Raw genomic sequence first — 17,500 nt, forward strand, 5'->3', positions numbered from 1 at the left:
CAGCTCTAGGAAGGGTTCTGGTCGTCCCAAACGTCTTCCATTTGAGGATTATGGAGGCCACTGTGCTCTTAGGAACCTTAAGTGCAGCAGAAATTTTTTTGTAACCTTGGCCAGATCTGTGCCTTGCCACAATTCTGTCTCTGAGCTCTTCAGGCAGTTCCTTTGACCTCATGATTCTCATTTGCTCTGACATGCACTGTGAGCTGTAAGGTCTTATATAGACAGGTGTGTGGCTTTCCTAATCAAGTCCAATCAGTATAATCAAACACAGCTGGACTCAAATGAAGGTGTAGAACCATCTCAAGGATGATCAGAAGAAATAGACAGCACCTGAGTTAAATATGAGTGTCACGGCAAAGGGTCTGAATACTTATGACCATGTGATATTTCAGTTTTTCTATTTTAATAAATTTGCAAACATTTCTACATTTCTGTTTTTTTCTGTCAAGATGGGGTGCTGAGTGTACATTACTGAGAAATAAAATGAACTTTTTTGATTTTTGGAAAATGGCTGCAATGAAACAAAGAGTGAAAAATTTAAAGGGGTCTGAATACTTTCCGTACCCACTGTAGCTGACAAATGTTAGGGCTCATCATTATCTCACTACATCTCACTGAAAAGAATTGAACACTACATAAAAAAATTATTTATTTTTAATGCTCTAAAAACCATACTTTGGAAAATATGGACCAGTTGGATAACAACTGGAGGCAGGAGATTTTCACATTTGAGGTTTTGTATGACTGACATGATATATTAATCTTATAGGCAGGTGTCTATTTTTAGCCTGGCCTAATTAGCTGCACCAGCAGTTGGCTGACAGACTGAACACAGAACAGAGAAGAATTCAAGCATAACGATGTAAAAGAATCTCAGTATACAAAAGTCTAAACAGGAAGACATACAAACACTACACCGATCTACTGTTGTGATTTTCCCACAGTTTACTTTGTGATATAGCTGCCTATAGCACAAATTGTTCACACTTATATAACACGTAGAAAATCTCCTCAAAACCATCAGGCCTGAGAAATCTCAGGCAGCAGTTTCAAATTCAGGGGAAATACTTCGTCTGCGATCAGAAGAAAATTTAGCTGGAGTTTAGGTGCTGTTGTGCTTGTCAATACACATTATACCTTTATTATCAAGACAATTAGAATTTATAAATAGTTATCTGGATATCTTTCAGCATCTGTCTTCCCCTCAGTATAGACAAAGGAATAGACTACTTATTTCCTTACCTTTAAACAGTAAAATCGAATAACCATACAAGATTGTATATTTTCAGCTAATCACGCAAATTAATTGCCTGACAAATCCAGGACAGACACTACAAAAATCTTAGATATCCAATATTAGTGAATGCAGTTCTGCACATTCATATGCAACACCACCCAAAGTGGTGATCTTGTAAAGGGATGCACATCTTTGGTATAAAGTGTAAAGCAAAATATCTACCAGTGGACAAATGTAGTTCACCTCCTTCACAGTATACATTATCCCACTGCTCCACCCGAGTGTGTGTCTGTGTGTGTTTGCAAACAGAACATACTGTATACAGAACAGCAGGATATTGATACAGTATCTGTGCTGTGGTCTGAACTGCCAAGGCAATTGATGACATCTGGCTGTTTTGCAGAGGCATGGAAATGTGATGACATTAATACAGGGTGCTTTATCAACCTGATCCATGCCACACACACACACACACACACGAATTCACACTCACGCATAGACATGTAATGGCTTGGTGTGCAAATGTGCTAAACCCCTAAGGACCAGTTTCCCATGCTCCCTGCCTTTCTCTCTCTCTGTGCTCATTTTCTCTCCTCCATCAATATATTCATCATGCTTTACACCTGAGGGAGAATATTTCATCTCTCTCCCTCTCGGTGCAGTATGGTCCATGTTCTGTCTCTCTCAGCACCTGAGAACCCATTCCCTGAGGTAAATTACACACGGCCCTTGAGAAAACTGTATTCCTGGACACACACACACACACACACACACACACACACACACACACACACACACACACAACGTTAATGCCTGTTGCCTTCATGAGTGACTGATCACAAGCCAATCTAAGTGACTCACTGACACACAACCATTTATTTCATCATGAAAAAACCCTTCTGAACTCTCTTCTGTTGTGTTCTTTTGTTACAGGGATCTTGCAGAAGAATATACATATGCAGATACATTTCTACACTTGTTTATCTTTTTCTCTCTTTCGCTCTCCTCGCTATTCTTTAGATAACAATACCCTAGGGGTGGTATTCTTCTTCCAAAGTATGTCTTTAAGTTTATAATCACACTACACCTGGCCCTTTAACGTTTTGAAGAAACAGGTCACATTCTCAATCTCAGCTGTTCTTGCTGACTAAAATTCTACTCCAGTCACTTAGAAGTCATCTTACAGTCATTCAAGGTTTTCATAAAGTCACTGAATCTGTGTATGTGTGTGCATGTTTGTGCATTATTATTTTTTTGGAAGCGTGAGACTTTTCTCTGAGGGCAGCGCTCAGCAAACCAGCACTGATGATTGGCGGCCCTGATAACTGGGGGCGACAGGAGCAAGGCATCATGGTCCTGTTCTTAGCGTCACAGTGTTGTGGCTTGGTGTGGCGAGACAGGTCCATGTGCCTGTCAAATGATGCTGGCAGCACCAGTCTGGCAAAGACAGTGAGTAGGTAAGCGAGAGAGAGGCCGTGTGTGTGTGTCTGTATCTGTGGTTTTAGAGAGCTGCAGGGTGATTTATGGAGCTCTGGTAGAGGCTTAGTTGTGTGTGGGTGCGAGTGCATGTATGTTGCCTCCCCTAACAGCCCTTCTCTGAACGTTTCTGATGTTATGCACTCTGACGTGTTTTGTAGGCTTTATTCTATCTAAAAGGCACTGTTAGTTCACAGACAGACTCACAGGGAAGACAAGAGGGCAATGGAATGAGAGGCTATAGTTAAGTGGAGTCAAAAACACACTGAGTGGGTTGCATGCACACACCCTATGTGTTTCTTCTCCGAACTAACCTCCGTGGCTGATAATAGCAGCAATAACAAAGATCATTCTGTCTAAAACACAACTTCAATCTCAGATACTACTTTTCATCACTCTGCTTGCCACTGTCTCACATAAAACTTGAATATCTTGTAATAAAATCTATGACTCTGTCTTTTTTATACTGTACATATGGTGTGTAGAGCTTTTTAAGCAAAAAAATCCCCAAACTTTACTTGTCAAATATAATATTAAACTGAATATGTCTGAAATTTGGATTGCTGATCAATAATAATTAAGAGTCTACAGCCATGCTAGCAGCTGAGGCTTTGAGCTAAATGCTGAAATCAGAATGACAATGCTAACATGCTGTTGCTAAGAAAGTATAATGTCCATCATATCCATCTTAATTTAGTGTGTTAGCATGCTAACATTTAATTAGCACTTAACAGTTGGGGCTGATGTGAATATCATTAGTTATGCAGGTATTTTTGTTCATAATATTTTGACCTGATAACGACTGGCCAATGGATGAAAGGTTATCACCAAAGTTATTACAACCCATCCAGAGGGGAACATAGCTGTAACTTCAGTGGCAATCCATCCAATTGTTGTCGAGACATTTCATTGAAAACCAAAAATATCGACCTCAATGTGACGCCACAGGAGAAGTTGGGGGATCAGCGAAGTCGTTAGGATTTCATGGATGTAGTGTGTAGGCTTTAGTGATGGGCCAACCATCCCAGTTACACCACTGAAAATGCCCTAAGTCACAACCTATGAGTCTTAAAGCGGCGGCTTTTAAATCAGTCGCTCTGCCCTAACCCAGTCACTGCGCTTAACGCCAGGAACTCCGCCACTGACTCCGGCTACGGGACGTTACGGCTGCGCCACGGGTTTGATGCGTCCATAGCCGGCGTCAAAGTCCACTGGAAGCGTCTCAGAAGCGTTTCAGCAGCAGGGAGTGCAGCCTGCCCAACGTTATTTACTTGTTATTAATGTGTCCTTTTTGTGCTAACTACTACCTTCTTCACAGCTCCCTGCTACCCCATTTCGTTACGTAAACTTCAGGCTGCATTTCCCACAAGGAACACTTCAGAATCGGAGCGTTTTGCCTGCCTGATTTTACTGACATGTTTAGTTTGTTTTAATTTGGTAATCAGTGTTTGCATTTTGTGCTTCTACTATGATTAAGTAGGCTACGTAGTTAAATGACTTCGTTTTGTGTCCATTTTAACACCGTTTATTGTTTTTTTTACGATCGGATTTTCACATCTGGTGGACTCATAAGCATTGACTATAATGGCCAAGATCCGGCAACCGCGGCGCAGCCGTAACTCGCCGTAGCTGGAGTCAGTGGATTTAAAGTTAAAAAGAGTTAAATGTAGCATGCATCTCTTTTTCTGTTTATTTCACTGCAACTCTGCATCGCGATTTACAGAATTATTACTGTAAAACTGTTTTTCACACTATGATGTGCAATGAATCCGCGGTTCATCTGCGTGCAGAACCGTGGGGCGTGATACGTGCAGCTCACAGATCAACTACGATCTGTTACACAACGACAATTAACAATCCACATGTCACCAACCTGAACATTTTGATGACACACACACTCTTGGGGAAAAGTACCATGCTTGTTTCCTCCTCACTAAGTACCACTGAGATGTTAGTGAGTCGGCATCCATCCATTTTCTAAACCGCTTAGCCCGTTCAAGGTCGCAGGATGCTGGAGCCTATCCCAGTATGCATCGGTTGCCAGTCTATCACAGGGGCTGGCACACACAGACAGACTAATTCATTCTCACATTCACACCTACAGGCGATTTAGAGCGGCCAATTCAACAAACCTGCGTGTCTTTGGACTGTGGGGGAGCAGGGAGAACATGCCAACTGTACACAGGAAGGTCCCAGCTGGTCCTCAGCTTCAAACCACGGGGTGGTTCAGTGGAACAAGCTACTGAACTAAGCCATTATGCCTCAGTGCAGCCAACAGCGGAATACTGTCAATGTACTTGGCAGCTCCCAGAATCCAAGTGAAACCGAGCATTTGTGGATCTCTTCTTCTATGAAAGACTGTACATCTACAGTATAGATAATTGAAGATACACTGCAACATCTCAAAATGTTAACCTCTACAACACACAGACAGAAAAAAACTAAACAAAAAACACACACACTCCCCAAATCTCAGGTACAGGATCACGGCCCTTTCTGTTGCTAGGATACGGTTCATTTCTCTGCTGTGACAATCTCACTTTCATGAGGCAGACTCTCTCTCTCTATCTCTTCCTCTCTCTGCACTCAAACATTCAGCATGCACACATCCACACACAGCTGGCCTAAAATCCTCAGTGTGCTTGTGTGTGTTAATTTGCCAGCTGCAGTAACCCACAGACTAATGACCTCTCATCATCGGGAGGTGGGATTAAAGATTGAGTGTCTTGATAAAATGATTGAACTAGCCAATCAGGTGCTTATTGATCTCTTGGATTTGATGAACAGAATGAATAGATGAGTGTAATAATATAGGGAAACAGTGACAGGATTAAACAAGAGAAGGTGAGGAGCGGAAGGGAAAGACGATGAGAAGAGATAAAAAAGTAACAGGAAAAAGGAGAGAGGAGGGTGATTGAGAAGAAGAGGTAGGACAAAAGGAAAAGGTGAAATGGTGATATGAGGAAGGAAGTGATGAGGAGAGACAGGCAGTGAACAAAGAAAAGGAGAGAAGGATACGAGAAGAATAAAGGAGCTGTGATGCGAGGAGGAGAAAGACAAAGGGAGGAGGATGCTGAAAATAACAGACGAGAAGGGGGGGGGCAACAAAAATCAAAGGGAGCACTGCAGGAAGGTGGCAGACTGACACATACTTCAAACACACACACACACACACACACACACTCACTCTCTCAACAACACACAGAAACACAGAACAACTTCAAACATCTAAATGTGAGTGTGTGTAGTGGAGGCTCTGTCCATACAATGACCTTCTTAACCTGGTTGGAAGGAATCTATAATGACACACACACATGCCAATTCAAAGCTTCATATTCCGATCAATAACCTCATGTGTCTGCAACAGGCTTGGAGACACTGACACTATGGACACACAAGTAAAACGCCTGATGTAGTATACTACAGTGATGCTCTGTTGGGAAGCGGTTTTGAGGCTAGAAGTCACATGCAGCCTCCTTTAAGGCTCCCCTCCCTAAAAGCCAATTTTCTTCTGATTGGCCAGCTTCCAGGAACCTGCTGTGGGGTTTGTGAACCGCTGTAACCAGTTCTCTTTATATCGCCTCATCCTCTTGACGGGGTGCTCTACGGCATATGGCAGCTTTAACTTATTTCAGAAGGTAAGTGACATGGGACACTGAATTTGATGAATTTACTGTTCTTAGGCCACAAGAACAAGGTTGGAAAAACACCATTGGAGCAGAGTGTTTCTGGGGTCCGGTGTAAGTACCAGATACGCTTGGCCTGGAAGATCTGCTCTAAGCCTCAGTGATTACTGTACAAAAACACAACTTTTATCATTTTATTCACTGATTTTGGTGAAAATTGATTAGATTTTATAGAGCTTCTAAATAGACAGATAGCTTTAAAGTAATCACTAACAACTTATAAGTGTTGCTGCCATTTGCTAGATAGCTCAGTTAGCCATGCAGGTAGGGGCCCTATTAGCTTATATTTACACCACCAGCACACAAGCTTTGGACCACCGGGAGGAGCAGGTGTTCACGCCCGGGCTCCGAGCTAGCTAATGGGACCTCAAGCTGCACGGTTAACGTGAGAGCAAACTACTTAATATCAGCTACCATTTGCAGTAGTTAGTGGTTAATTTTGTAACAAGTCCATCAAGAATTATTCCTGAGCAGATATTTCGAATCATTTTAATGGACAAATCTTTGGCAATTTGGCCTGATGAATTATTTAAATGATTATCAAAATTGATGACATTCATTTTTAAATGACTAATGCAGTGCATTTGTTGGGGACTATTTAAAGCTGCAGATCAATACACATTTGGCGCTTCAGTATTTACAGCAGCAGGTCAGTGCATGTGGAATTGACTGAAAATAAACTACAGTGCCCAGGTTCATTATTCCGAAGGAACATGTCATCCAGTGCACCCAGTTTTATTGAATGGTTTTTAGACAAGCACCGGAGCTCTATGGCACAGAGGAAAAATATAGCGTATGTCAGGTTTTGGTTTGGCTATGGCTCAGATGGTAGGGCGGGTCATCTACTGATCACAAGGTTGGAAGTTTAATCCCCACCTCCTCTTGTCCACAAGGCTAACATGTCTAAGTGTCCCTGAGCAAGACAATAAACCACAGGTTGCTCCCCTGCTATGCCAAATCAAATATGCAGATCAGATCAGATCTCAAAGCAGACAAAAGTAGAAGATATCAGACTTTAAACACACACACACACACACACACACAGTACTTGTTAGTAGGATCATTTTATTGTTGACTTTCCCCCCTGACTTCTTGTCAGCAAGAAAAATATAGACCTTTCCACTTTTTTACAGCAATGCTGTTTGGGTCTAAATACAGTTGCTAAATGTTTGCATTCAACAACAGATATGGACAAGTTTTTCTGTAACGTTTATAACAAAAGAAAATGGCTCTTAAAAGCTTACTAGGTGTGCTTGTTTAAAGGTTTAGACGCACACTTTAGAATGCCTAAATACCATATCTAAAGGAAGCAATAAAGGAGACCTATTGTACCTACCTGCACTCTAAACTAGACTTGAATGTGCCCATGTGCAGGTTGTTATATCCTTTAATGAGCAGAGGGAACAATATCATCAGATGGGCGTTGTTCACATACCCACCCACACACACACACACACACACACACACACAGACTAACCCATGAGAATAACTAGCTGGTTTCCACAACAACAGGCAGAAACCCGTCTGCCATCTCCCTCTCTCTCACTCCCATTTTTTCTCTCTTGCTCCGTCTATCCCTTCATCTCACCCCTCTATTCATTCCATCTCCCTCTCGTCTTCTTCCCCTCTGTCCCTTCAAAAGTCCTTCGAGACACAAAGTGTTTTTCTGATGTCAGTTGTACGTGCTGCACCCGAATAGCAGCTGCGTCCTAAATTTCCTTCTCCTCATCAGTCCTTCTATCTTAAAGCAACATTATGCAGTATTTTTATCTTAAAATAACAGCTTCAAAATCATTTTGATGTTAAACTGACTTGTAACAGGCAGAATGGCTTCTCATTGTCGCTCCGGGCCCAATGCGCTTGGTATGGCACTTTGTCACATTGAATTCCCGGGCAGGACATCTAAGCTGGTATTCTTTCTGTTGGACTAGTAAGTAATATTGCTATGTCCCGTGTTGTTGCACTTACTTGATGTTTGGCTGTGTTAGCAAAGTTGTCGACTTGCTAGTTTTTGATCATAAGTAATGTAATCATAACAAATGCATATGTACAGCTATCCTTATTTACGACAGCAGTGAATCACACTCTGAAACGGTAGGGGTGCCTAATCACACAAAAAAAAAACCAATTACGTTGCTTCAAAATTGGGCATTAGGAACCACAATAACAACGGTAATGATGAGAATAGAGAAATGAGGGGTCTGGATCAGTCCAATTATAATATTGTTGAAAGTTATGCTGAAAATGCTTTGTCTCCTGTTTTTTCTGTCTGATATGAAAAAAATTATAGGACTTGCTTAGTAAGAGGAAATGTATTTTTAGGCTGCAAAAATGTAAATGAATCCCTTTAACTGGAATTGCTTCAGTGCGTGTGTGCTTTTCAGACACTGCCTCTGACTTCATTTATTCCCACCAGATCTACTGACATTGAACAAATAGCATGCATGCATGCGTGCACATAATGTAAGGCTGCTAATTTTTCACTCAAAGTATTGTCCAGATGCATTGAAGCAATTAGCGTATAGAACATGTAGAGCTATTGCTCTAGGCTAGCTCTTAAGGTCTACTGATGCGAGTCCACACTAAAGATTAAAATTGTTATGTTATTGTTCATATGTCTTGTGTTTCGCTTTTAACATCACAACAGTACAGGCTTTTACAGTGAAATCTGAAAGTAAAAGTAAAGTAAAACTATCTTGGATTGAAAAGCTTGCTTGGGGTTGTTGGCATGTAAATCTCCCCTAATTCAATACAGCAGGACAGATTCGCTAAGGTTAGCCTGAACACTGACACTGTAGCATCCCAGACTGGGACCCACAGTATTGAAATACAGCGTATGTTTCATGAATGGAGCTCTTTGTAACATAACTTGTAATCACACAAAATATAATGAAATGCCCCTGACCTTGGAAGTAACACTGGGTTATGTTACAAGCTAGTTAAGCAAACATGCTAACGTCTGTAGCTTATATTACAGCAGACAAACACGCTACTTCTATTTGTTACACATTAGCTGTTGTATTTTTACTTTTGGGGAGGCTAAAAAGGAAACCACCATCAAACTCTTTAGATGCGAAATATACAGTACAGTGTAGGACTCGCTCTAACTGAGGTCCGACACTTTCATAGCTGCGCTCCATTGACTCGTATGCAAAAGGCGTTGTTTTCTAGCTTTTTTTGCTGTATTTTTCCAAGATCTGTTCAACCGCTGTCCCTGGGGCACTTGTAATAATGACAATGACTACCCAGAGAGGTTGAAAGAAGAAGTACGATTTATTCCCTTTCCAAAACCTAAAACAAATCCTGAAAAATGTAGGCTGTGGATTGTTCCTAATGTAATGTTAATTAGCTATTTCTACGTTACCTAACTTAACTTACTATCGGATGTAACGTTATATAACCCTACTGTTCTGCTTTTTAATGATTGTAATAGTTAATAGAGACCTGCCCAGCTGTACAGGAACAGTGTTAATCTTTAATATCGTTGTCCACTGTCTCAATCGTCAGGTGGTTCACTTTTACTCTGTGATCGATAGGCTTTAGCATCTGTCTATATTTGTTTCACGTCTGTTTGACAGCCTGAATACAACCTTCACATGTATAATGCAAACCTTTCTGTCTGCTTTCTGAGATCACTTTATTCATTTTTCCAAAAATTTGGGAATACTTCTCCAGGGAGTGCAGTGGCAGCGCCATGGTAAAGCCGACAGGTCCGACAGTTTTTCGGACATAGCAACAGTAACTAAGGTAATTAATGAAAGTCACTCAGAATCTGACCAAAATGCAAAAACAAAACCTGATTTTAAAACTGAATGACAACTGAATATAGTTTTTATTGTGACAAAATACCTGTGGAGTAATTCAAAATATCTGTGTTGGTAGCAGCTTCTCCTTTGAAACCTGAGTGAAAACTGCTTGAAGATTCATACGGCAGTGACAACACCCAGTCTATTTCAAGCCCACTATCATTGTGTGACAGTGTGTTATGTGAGTGTGTGTGTATGTGTGTCACGCCGCCCTTGGACACGGGTTTGCGGAATGTGTTGAGAGCAAGGCAAAACACTAGGTTGCCACAGCAACTAACCGGGGTCGGCGAGTGGGGGGAGGGGGGTTATCAGAAGACGAGGTGAAAGCAAGCAAAGAAAGAACGATGAAACAGGTGGAGTTGAATATTTGGCTATAATAACTGTATTACCTAGGGAGAGAGAAAGGGTGAGGGAGAGACATAAAGAAACAACACAATCTATAATGGGAGAATGGTGAGTGAGCAGAGGGGGTTAACTTAAAGAAGAGGTCAAAAGAACACACACTTTACATTTAACATCAGTATAATCCACAGTTGATTGCAAACAATCTACATTTATTTTGAACAGGAGTCCCAATTTGGAGCTAATCTCCTCATCCTTTACAGGTCTCAAAGTCCTCTGGTTACTTTGAGGGGAAGTCAGATGCAGAGAGAAGTTTAAACACAGCTCAGTCTGGTCCCTCTCTCTGTTTCTTGTCCACTGTCACATTCTCTCCATTCTCTCTTAAATAATCTCCTTTCCTTCCTCTTTCCCCCTCATGCTTTTTGGACTTTCTATCAACTAAAATATGTCTCTCTTCTTTAATACAGTCTTTAATTTTACTCTGACACTCTCCTTCATTCGCCCTTACAAATGGTCTTGAAACATATTTTGATTCATTACCTGCCATAAATAATAACCAGTTCTTACACTAAACTAAACTAATGTCTTTATTTCAATTCATTTAAACTCAGTCATCAGAACAGAGTACAAAACTGCTGACTCAAAAATAGCGTTAAATATCACAATAAATGTAAAATGTGTTCATTTGGTTGAGAAATTAGTAAATATTAGTAAATAAATAAAAAGCTGCTCCTTAAACACTGGCAAGATCTGATCTCAGATATGCATGTTTTGTGGAACAGCCTTTAGATTTTTGTCTAGGTGGTAAGATTTTAAGGTTTACTCAAAGAGAGGAGCCACCAGGCAGGAGTCCCTTGACATCGGTATGTTTCTCAATATGTGAGTACATCTGTGTTTGTGTCATTTTGACCAAGGCGGCAGGTGTTCCCGAACAAGTGGCTGATCGACTGCAATTTAGCACAATAGTAAATATTTTTCTATTTAATAGTGAAAATTTACTTAATGCCCAATACTGACTCAGATAGCTGGATCTGGTATCGGTGACAAGGGGACTGATTTAATCAATTCAATTAGGTGTGTACGACATGATGCGTTGGCAGTGCACCAGTAGAACAGTTTGCTGGGAGCGCTAACATAGCATTTTTTGTTTTACAAAGTTAGGAAGCAATGTTTAAGTCAAGCCTGGTGTTGCCTTACCCATAAAAGAATGATTCCCAGTTCTTCCACACAGTGAAGAATGTAGCTTTTTAATTTTACACTGGCATTGGATCAGTACTCGGCATCAGCTGACACCTAAAGTCGAGGTATTTGTATGAGTATCAGGACTGAAAAAGTCGGATCGGTGCATCCCTAGTATGTATCCCACATTATCTGGGATTGAATTATTTTGAGTTGTTCTAAAGTTCTGAATAACAGTATACTTACATACTACAGAATTTAGTACACTGTAAATATGAACTGAATTGACCCTTCGCTAAGCCACGCTCCCCTTAGTTACTGTTTCTAAGTCCAACAAACTGTTGGACCTGTAGGACCTTTAGCATGGCGCAAATTTTTGGGAAAAGCGATCTCAGAAAGAAGCAGACAGCAGGACAGCAGGGCTTTATAAAATTACATTCAGTAGGAAGTTAGCTAGCATTAGCTAACTAACATACATTAGAAACAATAGACAGCCAACATTTTTGTGATTTGTTTTAGGTTTTGGAAAGGGAATAAATCGTACTTCTATTAAAAGTGCCACAGGAACAGCGTTTGACCATATCTTGGAAAAATACAGCTTAAAAAAGCTAGAAAACAACTCTTTTTGCAATAGAGTCAATGGAGCGTAGCCATGAAAGTGTCGGACCTCAGTTAGAGCGGGTCCTATACTGCGCTGTGATTGGCCAGCTGCATATTCGGGGCATGGCTTAGTGAAGGGTCAAGGTCTCTCCGATCTCTCAGTTACCATGATGGCGTGATTTCCAGACTTTTTTCATTTTTATGTGTATTCAGAATGTGAGTTATGTTTTTAATGTAAAACCTTGCAATATCTTCTTCTAATTTAGCTTCTTGGGTTCAGGGCCAAGTCGAAATGCTCAGGAAAAGAACTAACAAGTTATTTATTTGCAGCTCTTGCCGGCACACTGTAAATTGAACAAAAGTCAACGATGGACAGAACGTATATTTTCCTCCATCCTTCTGCCCATCCACATGTTCTGGTGTAGCAATAAGGAAGCCCATAAAATAACCGTGTGAAACAGGCAAATTAATTTATTTTCTCACTTTTCTTCCATCCTGTTCTCTTTCTGTCTGTTTATGCAGCTTATCCTCTCTATTCAAAAAGAGGGATACATGCCAGGGGGAGGAAGAAGTTTTCTCAAGGCATTTAACCTCATCACGGATGAACCCCTCAACAACACAGTGTATTTTTTTCTGAAAATTATTCTCATAAGATTTACATTTAGTTGACGCTTATTTCCTAAGCGACTTACAATTGCTTAGGATGTTAAAAGTTGCATGTCCCTGGAGCATCTAGGGGTTAAGTGTCTCACTCAGGGACACCTCGGCAGACGTGTCACAGTGGGGAATTGAACCTGGGTCTCTCACACCAAAGGCATGTGTCTTATCCACTGAACCATCACCACACACTTCCCCCACCATTCTCTGGGAACATAATCCACCATGCCTCAGGCCCTTCCCTTCACCTCTGACTAAAAATGCAATAATACCATGGTATATTAAACACACACACACACACACACACACAGATATCATATCCTAATCAATAGGTGTATTGTTATTTCAGCCCTCTTTGATACTCTGAGTATCAATAGTTTTATTGTGATTAAAAATATACTGTGCCTTTGGATAAGGTTAAGGAATGACACGTGTATGTTAGATGGTTTTGTGTATGTGTGTGTGTGTGTGTGTGTGTGTGTGTGTAAGAGAGAGATGGAGAGAGACACACACAGAAAGAGGGAAATCCATATCCTCTTTCACTCAAATATTCACGAAAACTTGCTACGTAAGACAAACCTGTGACCGCTGAGTGACCTCAATTAGATGGGTCAGTTAGATGTCCTCTAACTGAGGTCATCTAAAGGCAACAAAGTCAACACTGCATTTACTGAGGCATTATTCATCATTATTGTCACCATTATTCCTCATCATCATTATCATCAACAACACATTGTTGTCAGCAACATCACTGCAAGTCTGTACAGTATTTGGCATAATTGTATGCATTGAGATGAGGGAACATTTGACTGCACTATTCCCTTGTGGACAGCAATAAAGTCTCGGGTCTACGCGGGTCATGGGTCATAACCCACGTGAGGTTGCTTAATATGCAGGCGTGGTTGCAGAAGATTTCTAAGAATAATACGGGATATTGCTATAAATAAAATAAACAGGTGGTAAATATATCATCTGTGCATACTTCAGTATTTTCCACAGTGAGGAGGGGTTGTCATGTAATGGTGGAAAGTTCAGGCATCCAACAGCATTGCATTTAAGAGCTAACATATGAGCTTGTATTTAGCTACAATGCACCGTGCACCATTCCAGACATCTCAGCCAATCATCAGCTTTCGTCCAAATATGTGCAGGCTGCTGCCCATATTAATTCCAGACCTGAAACACTGTAATCCATTTGGAGCTCCTTTCACAGCCTACACTGAAAACAGGGTACAGAGGTATAGCTAATTCAAATCTTGACAACTCTAATGGCTTGAATTACAAGAATTTTGGGACCTAAAACTGAGGCACAGGGCAGGAGAGGTTGGTATAATACAGCACTGTGTCTTCATGGCCCTTACATCTCTAATTAACCTCCTCCCATTGCTCTGTATTGCGATAGAACTGATGCTCTTCTGTGGATTAGACTCATAATCCTTAATTAGCGTATCATATATTGAACTTGTATGCTTTAGGATTTAGAAGTCTTATAGGCAGGACTAACTAAGATTGGCAGGAAGGAATTTTGGCATGAGTATGACAGGGTTGGTTGGCAGCCTTTCCAATTTGGCCCCGAATCCATGCTGGTGTAGACAGTTTAATAAATAAAAGACCCGGGGTGATGAAGAGCTGACATTTCGTAGCAAAGTTGGTCCTCAAACCCAAGAAGAAAGAACATTTTTACAACATCATTAGGAACTTAAAAAATATAACTTTATTAAGATTTCACTTCTGCTCATCCACCTCAAGCTGACCATGTGCTATACTGCTGAAACACACACTGCACACTGCTCAACATACACGTATAAACAGTCAAAACTGTATACGATGAAACTGCATTGGGAAGGTGTGCATTAACCCTTAACTGAGCCCTATGGCATGGTGACTGCCTGTGTCCACATTGCTATAGTGCTGCTCCTGAAGGTCTTTCAATAGATCATCACATCAAATCCTATAGAAAGCTACCTTAAACACGTTATACATGTTACACGTTAAAGAAAATGTGTCCGTCTTGTGGTAAACTGGAATATTTCATTGTAACTTGTGATGCATCTGTAAAATTTTTTATCAGTGTGGGTGGAAAATGTTAATGTCCTTCAGCTCTCTTAAACACAGTACTGTAGCAGCGGTTTTATTAAGCTGTGACATTAATAGCACCTTCCACCTACAGTACACAGCATTAATGTTAATGTGTACACACGTATACCGTACACAAAGTCAGACAGATTCAGTACAATTATAATGACCCAATCAAAATAATGCGATATCCTGTCACTCCCCATAAAGAGATTTTCCAAGAGGTCGGGACAAGGACCCGAAGCTGGTAGAGATCGGTGTCTTGCTCAGAGACACTTTATCAGGGCCGACACAAGAGCTGGACTCCTGGTTCTTTGGTTGAAAGACAGTAACTCTGTAGAAGGCACACAGTTCCCTCTCCCTGAACTACATCACTTTTAATGGTGGCTACCTGCTGTATTCAGGACTGGGAGCTTAGAATTTGGAGCAGTAGCTCAGTGGTTTATGTTGATTGACATCTTAATTTAGCCCTATACAGGTCACAGTTTTGGACCTGAGAATATAAACAGTTTTCTGTACTACATTTCAGTGTGGCTGTCATACACTATAAATTTGGTAATAGTATTTGAAAAGTTAAGTGTATATGTCGCCGTGTGTATGCGATTCCGCTGTATGTGTCTAGCAGACGTGTTTGGAAAGTGTGTGTGCGAGCATGGGGGACGAGTGCTGACCTTCCGTTCTTTGTCTCCATACTCCAGGCCCAGCGTATCCATGGCACGCACGATGGCAGCCAGAGACTGGATGGTGTTGCTGTAAACGACAGGCTTGTACTGCTTTACGTCATCGCCAGAGAAACCGTCCTCATGGATGATCCTAAACACACACAAACGCACACACATTAGTTTATGGGTCAAGTAGGTTTGGCAATGCTTTTGTGCGAAGACACTTATATACTTCTTATACAAACATTTAATATAATTATCAGTACACAGAAAACAAGAAATCATATAGTTGGAAATGAGAACAGGTTTGTGTGTGCATGTGTACTAGTGTGCAGATCATTTATTTCCTTCCTGCAATCAGCAGATTTATAGATCCATACAAGCTACAAAAAGGTCAATTAAAAGTTATTCAATCAATAAGAACATCAGAGGAGACAAATGCAGTGCATGTGTTCATGGGATATATTAGAAGGGTTAGGCAAATAACAGAGGGAGAAGGTTTCGGAAGAATGGAGGTGAGGGGTTAGAGGAAAACACAGGTGGCTGAAGGAGGGTTACAGCAAAAAACACAAAAGAAAGAGAGAGTGGGACAGGGGGGAGGAAGGGGAGGGCCCATAACTATTAGGTTAAGCTGACATTTAGGCACACAGTACTAGCAGCAGCTCATCCTGCTGTTTTAAATGCCATGCTGTCTTACACTGCAGCTAACACAAGGACACACCGACAGACAGACTCAAAGACAGTTAGCCAGGAAGACAGACGGGCAGGAGGAGAGACTGTACAAATCAGACAAAGTCAAACAGAGAGAGATGACAGAGAGATGGGCAGCCAAGAACAACAGACAGGACACCAGAAAAACAATTGCCTGATACAGACGGACAGATACAGGTTGGGGCAACACTGTGAGGCAATTCAGATAGACAACATCCACACGCATAAATGAGTAGGGGTGCACAAGACCTCAGCACAGAAAGGGCCAACGGTAAAACCCAGCTGCTTCCTGAAACGTCAAACAACTATAGAGGTCTCTATCAACTTACAGTACATTTGTCTAGGCTGTATATATTGCTATGCCCAATAGTCTACATCTTGAAACAAGCGCCCTTTCTGATTCATGCTAATGAGGTCAAAGCTCTTCAGACTGCAGCATGAAAGTAGCTCATTTTGACAACCAGCCTTCCTTTATAAGGTGTCACAAAATGTAAAATGTAAAACAACAACCTGAAATGTAAATTTAGGTTTTTGAAGCGAGTGGAAGAACTCATAGGAAGTAAAGGGTTCACTCAAGAACACTGAGAGCATAATCAAGCACAGAGGCTGCCCCCTGAAATCTATGGGCGTATTATTGGAGCAATCTGCGTTCAGGAATCTGCAAAATGTGCATTCAGATTTGCAAGTGTACCACGATTTCTCACCATGTACACTAATCTCTAAATTTGTCTGAAATCTGAAAATTGGGCGCCTCTGCAGCTCACCTGCTAGAGTGTTTACCATGTATCAAGGCTGAGGACTTACTGCAGCGGCCCGGGTTTCAAGTGCAGCCCGGGCCTTCACACATCTCTTTCCTGTGTCTCTCACATGCAGCTGTCAAACAAAGTGAAACAAAACGCCAATTATAAAAATTGGCAGTCTTTTTACACTTTCACCCTGAGCTGAGGCTCAAAGGATCATAGCCAGGCTGACAGATACCAAAACAGCAATGACAGGATGCAATGGAGCCATAAATGTCACAGTGCTGCGCCTAACTGCTCTGCCAGCGAGCGGAAACAGGCGTACAGA

General features: G+C 41.2%; 1 protein-coding gene across 2 annotated transcripts in view; it reads right to left on the bottom strand.

The window, feature by feature from the left end:
- gnao1a (guanine nucleotide binding protein (G protein), alpha activating activity polypeptide O, a) overlaps positions 1 to 17,500 on the bottom strand; it is a 121,207-nt gene that overhangs the window by 81,432 nt on the left and 22,275 nt on the right. For both annotated transcript variants that reach the window (XM_046037881.1, XM_046037880.1), the window contains exon 3: positions 15,731 to 15,872. In XM_046037881.1, the coding sequence (XP_045893837.1) occupies positions 15,731 to 15,872 (142 nt within the window). The remainder of the gene's footprint in view (positions 1 to 15,730; positions 15,873 to 17,500) is intronic.

This window comes from Micropterus dolomieu, linkage group LG22, assembly GCF_021292245.1.
Source record: "Micropterus dolomieu isolate WLL.071019.BEF.003 ecotype Adirondacks linkage group LG22, ASM2129224v1, whole genome shotgun sequence".
NCBI classification, from domain to species: Eukaryota; Metazoa; Chordata; class Actinopteri; order Centrarchiformes; family Centrarchidae; genus Micropterus; species Micropterus dolomieu.